General features: G+C 42.8%; 1 protein-coding gene across 17 annotated transcripts in view; it reads right to left on the reverse strand.

Moving 5' to 3' along the window:
• The window catches only part of tcf7l2 (transcription factor 7 like 2), an 86,241-nt gene that overhangs the window by 8,571 nt on the left and 64,103 nt on the right, over window positions 1–13,567 (reverse strand). For 6 of the 17 annotated variants that reach the window (XM_089122233.1, XM_089122238.1, XM_089122237.1 and 3 more), the window contains 6 exons: window positions 7,828–7,960; window positions 6,063–6,165; window positions 4,868–4,954; window positions 1,038–1,178; window positions 789–951; window positions 362–470 (listed from right to left, as the gene is read on the reverse strand). In XM_089122233.1, the coding sequence (XP_088978359.1) occupies window positions 362–470; window positions 789–951; window positions 1,038–1,178; window positions 4,868–4,954; window positions 6,063–6,165; window positions 7,828–7,960 (736 nt within the window). The remainder of the gene's footprint in view (window positions 1–361; window positions 471–788; window positions 952–1,037; window positions 1,179–4,867; window positions 4,955–6,062; window positions 6,166–7,827; window positions 7,961–13,567) is intronic. The other 11 variants (XM_039665050.2, XM_039665051.2, XM_089122236.1 and 8 more) reach the window with 3 other exon arrangements.

A 13,567-nucleotide genomic window follows, 5' to 3' on the forward strand; every position in this document is an offset into this window, starting at 1 on the left:
TTCTGATATTTATAAAATAATATCAGTAACCAGACAGTTTCTGCTCTCATTGACTTCCATAGTATATTTTTTTCCTACTATGGAAGTCAATGAGACCAGAAACGGTCTGGTTACTGATATTCTTCTAAATATCAGAAAATCGGCTGAATGGATTCGAAAACGGTAAAACTCAACTGTTTAACTCTGGGGGAGTGGTAAAATGAGCCTATTTCCAAAAAAAGTGGAGTATCCCTTTAAAGGTCTTTTTGTGAGTGGTGAGTGTCATATGATTTGTAAAATACACATCTAGATGGCTTTAAACTGCTGTGTGGTTCCTGGGGAAGGAATAAACACTGTTACTTGTTGAAAACTTAAAAACTTACATAGTTGTCTCGTGCCGACCAGCCGGGGTACAGCTGCATGTGAAGCTGTCGTTCTTTCCTGGCTAACTCGTAGTATTTGGCCTGCTCCTCTCGAGACAGAGCGTGCCACTGCACATAGACAAATACACACACACACAGCCATCAAAACTGCAGCCATCACATTCAGAGAAAGAGACCACTGATATTTTAGGCTCAAACAACACGGAAGTGTTTCCAACCACCGCGATTAAAATTTCCCCTTTCCCATGGTGTTGTACATTCACTCTAGCAACATTGAGCAAGATTACAATTATACAGAAATAGAAAAGTGAATAAGCAGTGTTTTTCCACCACCGACAACACTGCAATCTGTGGTCTTAGTAGTTGAGACAGTCTGCTGCCGTTTCGCATAATGCTTTGGCCTGGTTGTGTGTGTGAGACGCTCACCCTTCGGCCTAGGATCTGGTTGATAGCTGCGCTCTCTTTCAGTGTGCACTCTGCCACCACTTTGGCTCTCATTTCCTTCATGTAAAGCATGAACGCGTTCAGAGGTTTCTTTATGTGTGGCTGCTTCTTTTTTTCCTCCTCCTTTTTCGCATCCTGATGTTTCCTGCGAAAGGGAGGGATGAGATGTTAGCGTATGCATACCGACTTGACGGATTAATAGGGAATGGAAAAGTGTAAAAGTGAACTTACGTGCTGTTGAGGGATCCGATGTCACTGTGAGAGGACTCCTGCTTGACATTGGGTGTGACGATGGCTGGGTGGGGGATTCCTGTGGCGTGCAAACTGTGGTGGGGTGGCACCATATGATGTGGGAACCTGGAGGAGAGAAGACTGTGTAAATCGTCAGAGTGGACACCGGTGAAATGATGGATGGATATACACACATTCACAGTGTAAAAAACTGAATATGAGCTAAAGACTTAACATCACAGCAGATACAAACACAATGCAACACCTTATACATCTGTTATGTGGGAGAAGGGAAGTGACAAATCCAAGATTTGGAACTCTCGCAACATGAAACAAAGCTCAGAAACGTTTGTTTCCGGTATTTTAGCTTTGAAATGTGATGCATTGCAAGCTAAAACAAAAAAAAAGTTATTATATTTTGATTCCGATTTTTTCAGATTTGTTCAAATAATAAATAATAATGACCAAAATATTAAGTAAATAATATACTTTTTATGTTGTTTTTTAAACATCAACACTGGAATACCCACACAGCCTTACAAAAACAAGTCATTTCTGAGGTGGAGAACTACATTTTGATCAAATATATTATAAAATATTGTGATTTCATACTACTCATTTTTTGGGAATATTTAATAATTGATTAATTTCTTGCATCGTACACTTAAAATGTCCCCCTGCTTGATTGAAGGACTTATTTACAATTTCATCCCCTAGGCATTATGTAAAGATCTGTAGGAAAGCAGAATAAATTCCTGAGCATACAAAGGAATATATCTGTGCCCATGTGTGTGTGTGCAGTGCGTCCCAGCTGTGTGTGTCCGTACACAAATCTGAGAGAAAGAATGGAGGATGATAAAAAAAAAAGAAGAAGCGATAATTCTTTTTTTCAAACAGCTCATTATCTGCTTGAGTGTGGCTATATGGCTTGGAGCCAGAATATAATGATGAGCGTAAACTCACAAGGAACAACTAGTTTCTGTTGAAGGTTCTCTCTGGGGACTGTTGCCCCCCAATCTCTCTTCTCCTATTCTCTCTTTCCTTTATCCCTGACACACGTGTGTTTGTGCCATGTCACCCAGGCCACCCGCCCGCTCCTACTGAGTGGGGACCGGCGTTGTGGCTGCAGTGCCGTGATCATTAGCCCCCACCTTTTTCTTTCTCTTTCTCTTTCTGTCCTTGCATACTTGTTAAAATTTCCTCCGTTCCGTCGTCAAAATGTTCCCTCCTTTTTCTTCCTGACTGTCCCATCAGCACCGCCCCCCCATCTGTGCCGCTGTTGCCATAGCGAGGCCCAGGTTATGGTTTAAACATGACGGCCATCCCTTTGAAGCGCCGGGCATCATTCGGCTCATCAGCACGCAGCGGTGTCTACCACCAATTTAGCCCTGCTGAGGGAAGAGCGAGACAGAGGTGTGCAGAGAAGGGCCCCTGCAGGGTCCAATGTCTCAATCTTCTTCCAAACCAGCCGAGTGTCAGTGAGTGCCATTTAATTGCCAATCGGAGCGATGGCCTCGGCGCCTGTTTAATGTATAATGACCCCGCCGGTGCGCTCTGTCTGTCATTCGCTAACTATTCCTCAGCAGAAAAAGAAGGGATTGGAGCGGAGGTGCGGATGGAGGAACATATCAAAGGGGAGGCGCGGGCAGGGGCCGAGAGGCCTACACTTCCTCCCCGTCACCAAGGACGGCCGATACACCTGTACGACTCCAACCCCATTATTAAAACAATGTAGCTCATTTGCCGGATCCGAGTCTGCGGCGTTCGTGCTCTGAAATGTATTTTTTAGATGGCTGGGTGAATAGCAGATCGCTACATGAAGCCTCGTGTGCTAACTGCATAATAAATGGCAGCAGAAAGGGCCATTAGAATCTCTCTAAACCGAAGACAGGCAACATATGGGCTGCTCTTAATCCCAAGGCCTTCTGGAGTTGCTGTCCACAGACAGAGAAAGCCAGAATTTCTCTCTTGCCCTCTTTATTCATTGAAAAAGCATAAACACAATTAATGAAACCTTTTCCTGGTGCTTATTATTTTTGCACAGGAGGCTGGTGACAGCAGACGCCAACGATTTTGACACAAACATGCTAAAGCACCTTCGCTCCGCAGAGACACAAGACCACCACTTATTAATCTATGCTAATTCAATTACAGATTATCAAAACGCATTAGCTCTTCCCCAGCACATCACCAATCCCCCTAGCCCCCATTCAGAAAATTCAATTAGCCTGCACTGGAAATAGGATGATCACAATATAAAGGCCTCATTAGAACAGAATCAGCTGTCACTTAAGCGAAGGTCCAGTGTCTGAGCAAGAGGCTGCAGACCTGCACAGGTGCCTGACAGTGGAGCAGCTAGAATAGGCTCATTCCAGGCCTTTGGCAGGGCACAGATGACACACACAAAACACACACAAGAGTGAAAGCTGTTGGTGTCAAATGTATGAGGCCTCGGTTTCAAAGCCAGCTTAATAAAAATGGACCTTTAAGAGTCAGGACCAGCTGCAAAGACCCTGTGCTCATAAGCAGAGCAGCTGCCAATGCACTCAGATCATCGCTGCGGCGGAGCTAAATATTGTGTTTCAGAGCTATTATGTTTGGCCTGACCACTTTAAACTGCGTGAGGATGATGAAAATATACTAGATGCAAGTGAGAGATAGGGCCTCATTCACTCACGCAAACAGAATGAATGTAGAACACTCTCACGTAAAATAGATTTCCATGAAAATCCATGCTCCTAGTTTTGATGAAATATACTGTGTAAACTAAAAATGTACATTTACTGTACAACATAAATGCAGTTCCACATAATCATTGTTTTGCAAATGATTCTCTCTCTCAAAAAACAAAAAAATTCTGTCAGCTCTGAAGTACCTTCTCCAAGGCTTTTCATGCTTAAACCCAGGCCAGTGTTTAAGGGTGCACAAACCCTTTTCCCTGTTTCTCCCTCCTCCTCTTGATTCCCTGCTCACATTTATCAATCAACGTCCTATGGTCCAAGCTCACCAGGCCTCCAGAGCTGCTTTTCCAATCACGCTGCAATTAAACAGGAGTTTGTCCCTGTCTGGAGACACAGGCTGGGCTTGAGATGGTCTCCATTTCTCGAAACTATAAACCAGATGTGTCTCTGTGCCTCTCTGGCTAGTCTCGCCACCACCATCATCATCATCATCATCATCATCTTCACATTCATCATCATTGTGAAAAAAAATATCATATGCTTCAGATTAGGGGGAAAGGCTAAGTAAATGCAGAAGGTGACCACCATATGAAGATCTATTGGATCTCGCGTTTGTGTTTGAATGACATAAAAGCAACAAAGCAAACAGAGATTTGTCATCTAAAGCAAACACCTCCCACTTCTCACATAACAGATGAGTAACAGTCACAAGGGAGCAATCAGTATGACAGTTAAAAAAAACATACACTCACACACATTTCCCACAATCCCCCCACACATTCAACCATTACTGCTCTCCTGGGGACATTTGTGTCCAAATCGCCACTTAAACCAGACCCCAAAGGGGCACACAAAGCTCTCGCTCAGAGAGCAACAACAGCCCGCTGAAATCTGCAGCACTTTTACTTTTACGAAGAGATTCTTTTACTTATGACGTGAAGACATTGACAGTGGGGGGAAACGTTCTTCAGGTGTCTCATTATAAAATGATAACAACAATTAATATTTTAATACGCAGCGGATCGCATGGGACTGTCTTCTTTTTGAACACTGAGACAAGAGCTGTCTCTCCTTAAGGGAGAAGTTTGACAACGCTCACAGATCACGCTTGCATTCTCAGCGAGTCGGTCTTCCCAAGGCTCAACTCACCTTGACATGGACGCATTGACAGTGAGGGCAGTTGGGTAGGGGTGTCTGAAACCTCCCGTCGTGATTGGGTAAACTGGTTGACCTTGCCTAGGAAAAGAAGAAAGAGAGGTAAAGGAAGGGATGAAAAAAGAGAAAAAAACACTCTATGCAGGCGGCTTTATTCTCATTTGATCAGAACAAAAATCTAGGGGATTGCAGAGCGCAGATCAAAGGGAAGCAAACTCTGAACAATTTGAATGCCACAAATCTGATAGGAATGGCTAATTAAATTTCATAACCCTGCGCTTGGTGTCGATGGAGGCCCCTCTCCCTGAGCTGAAACTAGGTGTTTTGTTGTGCTAATTAAAGACGAAGCACCGGCCCCTTTAATGGAGCCATCACGCTAATTGAGGTCTACACATCCAAAGACAAACAATAATGAATGTAAATTTATACCAAAATAAAGTGCAGAGAACCAAAGGGCCGCGGCTGCGCTTGGGGCCTCTCTCGGTATTTAGATCGCGGTGAGAAAACATTAAATTAACAGAGCTTAATTTGTAGCCTTTTGTCATATTAACAAGTGTTGACAAGAGTTACCAGGGGAGAGCCCCCGTGTGGAATTGTGGGTAAAATACTGGCAATCACAGTTCATTACTCTAATTGAACAATACAGAGACATGCAAAATAGCATTTGCCACAGAGGCAATTTAGAGTTTAGGGGATGAAGAAAGCCATGGGTGCATTGCTGTGGGCCCCAGCAGTGCCTTTCTAGAATCTATAAACTGAGGTTATGAGTTAGCTTTTGCGCTGTAAGATGGCTAAAGTTTCAAACTGCAAATAAAATACCCAGAAGCACGTGGCAAAGTGGACAAGAGGTCTGAAAAATGTAAAATACACGACAAAATTCAATATATTTTAACAAAGCTTAAATGGAGTCAAAAGTCAGAGTTCACAATTAAAATCTGGGGTCTGAGATTCAAAATCGAATTCAACCCAAGAAATAAAGATAAAAAAAACTTTGAGAACATACTTTATTCAATATTTTTTTTATATATTTAAGATTTCCATTTATAATATATATTAAAAACATGTTTTTTTTTAAAAAATCTGATATATCTTAAAAGGCACTTTTGTGGTCTCAGACTTTTGGAACCCACAGTCCATTATTTTATAACAGCACAAAAAAAGAGAAGAAGAAGAAAATTGGGCTGCTTACTGTGGTACTAACCATCCTAGCGGATGGGGAATCTGGCCTACAGTGCCAGGTGACAGGGGGTAGTAGGGAGATATATCTGAAGGATGTGGAGGCCTTGGGATTCCTGCAAGAGAAATATGAAAAATGCAAAGAAAAGAATGAACAATGATTGTGAGATAGAGAGAGATGGAGATAGATATATATGTGTGTGTGTGTGTGTGTGTGTGTGTGTGTGTGTGTGTGTGTGTGTGTGTGTGTGTGTGTGTGTGTGTGTGTGTGTGTGAACGGTGTGAAAATGTTTCTGCTCTTGTCCTGACATAGAAATTCCCTGATGAAGTTTAAGTGTTAAATTTATCCTTTGTGAGATACACAATTGAACAAAGTCAACATCAGAGGGAGGTGGGAGAGGGAGGAGGTTGAGCTCACATGCACAGCTCTAAATAACACGTTCTGATCAAAGCGTGTGGAGGCAGCCACGATGTTGTATGGCACACAGGGGAGAGAAAAAAAAATACAGAGCCCTGTCACATTTGTCTATCGAATCAGAGGATTAACAACGGGCGATAATTGAGGTTCACAAGTCAACAACGCAAACACTGTGGCACGTGTTAAGAGAGAATGACATATTGGCACGGATGTCTGTTCAAGTGCGGAAACAGTCTCAATATTGCTTTAATGGCCTTTAACTATATTATAAACATCACACATGATGGGTAGAACAATTCCTAAAACAGAAGAGTCAACAAAAACAGTCACCCGTTTAAAAATAACATACGTTAACAAGCTAGCCGACTTTGGATTGACTTAATATACTTCCATCTAGTCTACTTGCTTCAAAATCTATACTAAATCTGGTTTGACAAAAATAAAATACTCTACTTTACAACTAGTGGCTAATGGTAGCTGTGCAGGAGGAGGAAAACAATGCCTCCACAGCACACTGGCACTGTATGCAGCAGTCTTTATACAATTTGTTAATTAATTAAACTCTAAACTCAATTAAGCGAGCCATTAAGCAGCACATTAAACAGTCTCTGAGTCTTTAAAGAGGCCCTTAGTGATGAGGTCTGTTATGAGAGCAGAAAAAGCCCTCGAAAAATCAACATGCAGGTTGTTGACAGCTTTGAAGAGCAGCTGCTTGACTGTATAGTGTTGCAGAGGAGCAAAATACCTTTCCGTTTGATAATCTGATTTCGAAACGTACCACCAAATGACATTAGATCACACCTCAACAGAAATCGTTTTGTCGTGAGATGAGAATCCTGACAGATACGACATAAGCCTTCAAATAGAGTTTCCTGGTACAGTAAACCCCCTGCTCAGTTTTCATCCTGGTTGGGAAATCTAGACTCCCCAATTGTCTGATTTATATGTCATAATTTTTTATTGATTCATTATATGAGGGGGAAATGAAATTTTGTTTCTCAGAATCAGAACAAGAGTTGCTTTGGGATCCCGCAGTGAAGTATAAAAGGTCCCTGACTACATCTCCCAAAAGTCAAGTGGCTCCACAGGCTTAACTGACCCAGGTCAACAGCTCCATCTCAACATGCACACAAAAGGAGGGGCGCAACCTTGGCCCAGTGCCAAGACGACTCCAAAACGCTCTGATGCATCTTAGCAGGTACCTGTGAATGCAGCAGTACAGACTGAGCAATCGGGGGGATCATTCAGTGCAACCGGGACAACGCTTTTAGCCAACCAGGCCTGAAGTTTAGCCTTGGGTTTCATCCTGCCTGTTCTAAAATTCTAATGTTCTAAAAGGAAGACGTGCATGCATATGTACCTGTTTTGGGGTCCACGTCTCCCTGTAGATGCGGAGGGGGGTTCCCAGGCGTGAAGTGCTCATTGCTGTAGGTTATCAGAGGTGTGAGCGGGTGCACATGGTGAGGGTGCTGTACCACAGGGACCTTATTAGACTGGCAAGAAAAATAGAGGGATGGGGGTGGGAAGAAAAAGAAGAAGCCGTTAATACATGTTTGGGTTGGGGCAGAAACACACAATGCGTCCATCACAATCTGCAAGCCAAATCTCAGGACAGTGTGGTTTGTAATTAAAAACAGTTTCTGAGGTGCAGAATATTGATTCAAACAGTCATTGGGTACATAAAAGACACAGTGCCTGATTGCATTACGCATCTCTGACCCAAAAAGCACTCGCAGAAACCACGTAATATACCAAATGACAGCCAATCTAAGCACACCCTCCCTCCCTTTTTCTCTGGGTTTCCCACATCGCCCTCTTCCTTCAGGGTCTGGTTTTGGAAAAGGTTTGCATTATAAAAGATAGGAGTGGAGGGGTGGGAGGGGAAGAGAGAAAATCCATTTCTGCATTTTGGTCAAATTGGTTTTAGCTATGTAATCTGCTCTTTGTGTTCTTAAGTGGCACAGGCCCCATTTTCAATTACCCAAGATTACAGCCGAGCAGAGGGGTGCTGAGGCATAGCCTGGCATTAGTGTATTCCCAGTGCACACGACCTAACCAGATTACTGCCGTGGTGTAGATTTGACGGGCCACACATGGAAAGGGATTTGTTCCCGCTAGACACTGTATAAATCGACGCAAACCGAGCCGACTGACAGGAAACATCTAGCACCCCGAGTTGTTCGCATACATGCCCGTTCTGAGGCGTCCGTGTCTCTGATTGACAGCTGTGCATGTCCTGCAGCCAATCCGAGGGGACGGAGAGGGCATGGAGGGGCCAGTGTCTTTATTTAAAACGTTCCAAATTTAAATCCGGCACTCGAGATGTTGTTAAAAAAACAATGGCACTGAACCTCACGACATGTTTTATAAAAGCAGAGACAAGCCATCCTTCTGTCAGGGCTAAAATATCTGAGCTTTCAAAACGGGAAAGACATCAGGGCCCAAGTGTGAGTTGAAGTGTCCATCTAGGGCCTCTAAACTGGGAGAAAGAGGCACAGAGAGAGGCCACTTTCAGCATTGGGGGCGTTCCGCTCTGCCATATTCCCAATGAAAGATTAATGAACTGAACAGAGCTGCTTGGGGAAAGAAAAGGGGCTCTGGGGACATTTTCAGGGCCCCTGAGAGCAGAAAACTGTGCGGAGACAGAAAGAGAAATGGGAAAAGGAAAGCGCGCGGCCACAGAGAAAAACAATGAGAGGAGAGATAACACATAAAGAGATAAAAAAAAACTCATTTTTAGAAAAAGAAAAGAAAGACCTGTCATAAGAAAAACAGACGGGGATGATGACAGTTGCCAAACAGCTGACGAGTTTGCCATTAGGGGACCGATGCTGCACACCCCTCCACCGCAAGCTACCCCATAACCTCCCCCTCAGTAATGATGTGAAAGAATGTTGTCAATTCTCTCCGTGCTGAAAGGCTTTAGTAGCCATTTAAATGAGTTCTTTTGTCCAGAGCCTCTCCATTGAGGGACAGCTCCAAATGGCAGTCCACAGCGGCCACATTCACCCAGAGACAAGCCAAATGATTTACATCACAGTCACTGGGCCTAACAGAACTCCTTTCAAATGCCACACAGCCCCACGAATAATAGCCGGGCATCCCGTTTAACTGGCTTCTGGGGAGCGCAGCACGCTATCGCGGCTCGCTACAGTGGCGTCTCTACCTGAACAGATCAGCAAAAACCCTGAGAATAAAAGAGGTAGACCGGAATAGCGGAAATGGAAATTACTTTAGCTTGTGCTTGTTCTCATTGGGAGAAATGCGCTTGCTAAATGACTAATAAAAAAAAGTGGACCAGTGTTCAGGTCTCATTTTAAAACATGCAAGCACTTTTCTGGTTGTTTTGTCTTGATTTTTTTTCCCCCCATGATGCATTGTGGACAAGACACACAGCAGGACAAAAATAACATGGCACAATGGATAATCAGCATACAAAAACACATTCTTCAAACAATTCCCCTTCTGAGTGCTATTCAAGTCCATTAAGTCTTCAGTCTCAAGAAAAGCTTTACAATAAATCTGGGTCTATTGACCCCATTGCTATTGTATGATGGCTTTACCCTGTTCCTCCACACACGGCTAATTGTCTCTAGCAACTCGGACCACCTACGTACGCGTCCGTGCATACCCGCCGCGGACAACCGCATACTGTCGGACGCTAACAAATCGCAGAATACACGTTCTTTAAAACCCTACTTCTAAAACAACTCATTGAGTTTGGAGACTGACACACGGAGGTCCAGCGAGACGCACAATAAACCCACACAAGGAACACAAAGAAAATATGTGGGCGTCTTTTTTCCCTATTATGTGCAAAGAAAGCAGGCTACTTCCTGTTTAATCGTTTGCCAATACCTCCCACCACAACCATTATGAATAGACAGAAGAAAAAAGGCTAAAGGACTAATTCACATAACCAGGTAAATAATAATAATAATAATAACAAACCTAGATCTCTAGATGTGGTTATTTCCTGAGAAAATAAGCAAATTTGTAAAGAGATGCCTTTGGACGAGGTAAATAAATACAATAAAATATGTGTCAACAAATCTGTCAGCATACCTATTGAGTGTGTGCGCGAGTAAATCTGTAGACATACGTACCCCCCTCCAAACCAATGAGATTGACAGCTTCTGTTTAGGGTCGTGACCCCTAGTGGTGGTCTTACAAAAGCCTGGCCTGTTTTAATGGAGAGGCCTGTTTGTCTTAGAAGAGCATGTCACATTCGTTTCAATGCAGCGCCTATCAAATCCTGTCCTTTCCTCTCTTTTCCTGTTTCGTTCACAAAGTAATGTGTACTCACACACTTATGACACCTTTAGATACGTCTTAAGAACGTTTTTTTGTGATTATGATCACAAAATCATAACTTTTCAAACTCACAAAATACACATGGTTACTTAAGAGAAATAATATCTCATATTGATCGCTTTAAAGGGTAAGCCTTACAAACAAATTATTTCAAGGAGATTAGACAATAAAATACTTAAGAGCAGAACCTAGTCATAAAAAAAAAAAAAAATCAATTCCGTCATTTAGAATTTACCATTTAAAAATCCTGATATGAAGTAAATCTTACATCAGTCGAGTCGATAAGACTAAAGGTAAATAAGTGATATTTGGGTACGCCTGTGGTAGAGACACAAGGAGAAAGAGAAAGACAGAGGGCCGGACAGCAGCAGGAAAAAGCTATTGGCGCTGCATTTCCGCTTGGTGGCACCTTGCAGAGCAATTTAAAGACAAAATGTGAAGGTGGCGACCTTGTGGCCCCCGAGGGCCCGAGCGCCTCACTTCGCTTTACGGCATGATATGATGAGTTGTCACTGGAGCTTGTGGGCTCTAATGAGCTGTAGTGGGGCTGGGGGACGGGGGGGACGCAGGGGGTGTGACATCCTCATGATGGATAGAGGGGCTCTCAGGCCTGCGAAATTCCAGAGCAAGCAAAAAAAAGCAGCCAAGGACTTGAACTCGAGAAGTGTACGTGCCAATGGCTCGCATCCAAACATAGTGGACACAATGCAGAAAACATCCACGCTTGTTTATGTACGAGAATGTGCAAATGAGCAAGAAATAGATGCAGCCAAATGTGTGCTGTTTGTAAAAGTGCACTCGAAATGAGACAGAAGAACTTGTGGAACTATGATGATGTCACCGTCACTATAACAACCCTCATCCACCCACCACTCACTCACACACACAACAAATGACGCTACAACATCTATTACAAATATAAATAGCAACTTCCCTCCTCTGTTCTCAATATTGAATTATCTACTTCCTTCATTTAAAAACAAATATGTTCACAAAATCAAATATCTCAAGTGATAGAAAAAATTACACCGCTTCTAATGAATTCGAAAGCTCCATAAAAATGTTTAAAAGAAGGATTATTTAACAAATAACCATTTATGCATTTTAATCAATTTATTAAATTTACATGGAAGCAAAAAACAATAACGAAAACGTTCATAACAACAGAACTTATTTTCTTACATGCAAATTTAAAATCTCCAACAGGGTAAAATTAACACTAATGAAACATTCATATAATCCTTACATTATTACTTCCCTTCCTTTCCAAACCCTCACCTTTAACTAGGTACATCATACACATCTTCAAATGCCATATCAATCAATCTCTAAGTTCTTCCTTATGAAACACACACGCACACACTGATCTCTTAAGCAACTCAGAGGCAGACAAAATGACAGTGCATCCTTACTCAGTCTAACAAAAGCAGAAAGAAGATTTTAAAAAGGCCATAGGAGTGTGAAAACAGCGTGTGTAATAGCGCTGAGCACTTACCCAGGCATTAAGACTGAATTGCCAGCAGCCAACCTGCTGTAGGAGAGACAGCCCAGAGGCCAGAGAGCCAGTCTTTCCTCCCCTGTCCTCCAGCCCCAGTGAAAGGCCTTCTCTCGGGTACATGAGCCCTCCCCTGTCCTCCACCTCTCACTCCCGCCAACGAATAAGACTTTTTCTCCTTTCTTCCCTGTCTTCTTGTTCTTTTTCAACCTTAGCTTCTTTCCCAAAACTGCTATTGTGTTTGAGCGGGCGCATGTGTGTGTCCCTCACCAAAGGGTCGCACACACTGAAGTTCACGTGCACGCCATTGTTCGCAGGGCTTTTTCTTTTTTCTTTGCTTTTTTTCCCCCCCTTGCGGATCACAGGGAGATCTGCGTCTTAGGACGTCCGGCAAGGCCTGTCCTCCGCCAGCAGATAATCACTCATCTCTCCTTCTCCGTGAGGTTTTCCTTCAGCGGTCAGTCGGTCCAGCTCAAAGATGTACGTTTTTTGTTTTTTTAAAGATGAAGAGAAATCTTACTTGATAGTTATCAGAGCTGCAGAGATGTCTTCCCACAAGCAAAAGAAACATGAAAAAACACTAGGAAAAAAGGCTTATTACTGTTGTGCATGTGTCTGTCCAAGTTTGTGTGTGTGTGTGTGTGTGTGTTTGTGTGGGTTCTGCAGTGCCTCCAGGATGCCCAAAGACGAACTAGCAGCTTGAAAAGCCTTGGCTACAACAAGGTAAAGCGAGAAAGGCAAGGGAAAGAGACAGAAAGAGAGAGAGAGCGAGAGAAAAGACAAGAGAAAACAACATCCACAAAGGGAGGGCAAGATCAGCAAAGTGTGGCAAGCAGTCACTTAGCTGTGTGAATCTGACAGTCCCCTCTCTAAGCCCACCATCCGGGGGAGGACGGAGGAAAAGGGGAGAAAGGTATTTGTCTGCGTTTTGACATGGACGTGACATCAAGGTGGGGTCTTGTTTCAATTGTTTTATACTTCTGTTTTAAGGGGGATAAAGAACATCCTACATTTAACTCTTTGTGGCCTTGCCCTGACAAATCTACAAAGGCCTTTAGAGCATCTACAATTTCTCTTATTCGTTTCTGTTTTTTGTTTTTATTTTACTTTGCTGTCTTAAAATAATTTTTCTCTCAATTGAATTCTTCACAAAAAAACAAGGAAATGAAATAAGGAAATGGAAGACGGAAAGCTTACTAATAACTAAAATAACATCTGATCAAATTCTATGTTATTTTCCCTCCTTTTTTATTTTATTTTGTAAATGTAGTTTTTATAGCTAAAAACATAC

Source organism: Pimephales promelas, chromosome 17, assembly GCF_988280905.1.
Source record: "Pimephales promelas chromosome 17, fPimPro1.hap1.1, whole genome shotgun sequence".
NCBI lineage: Eukaryota > Metazoa > Chordata > Actinopteri > Cypriniformes > Leuciscidae > Pimephales > Pimephales promelas.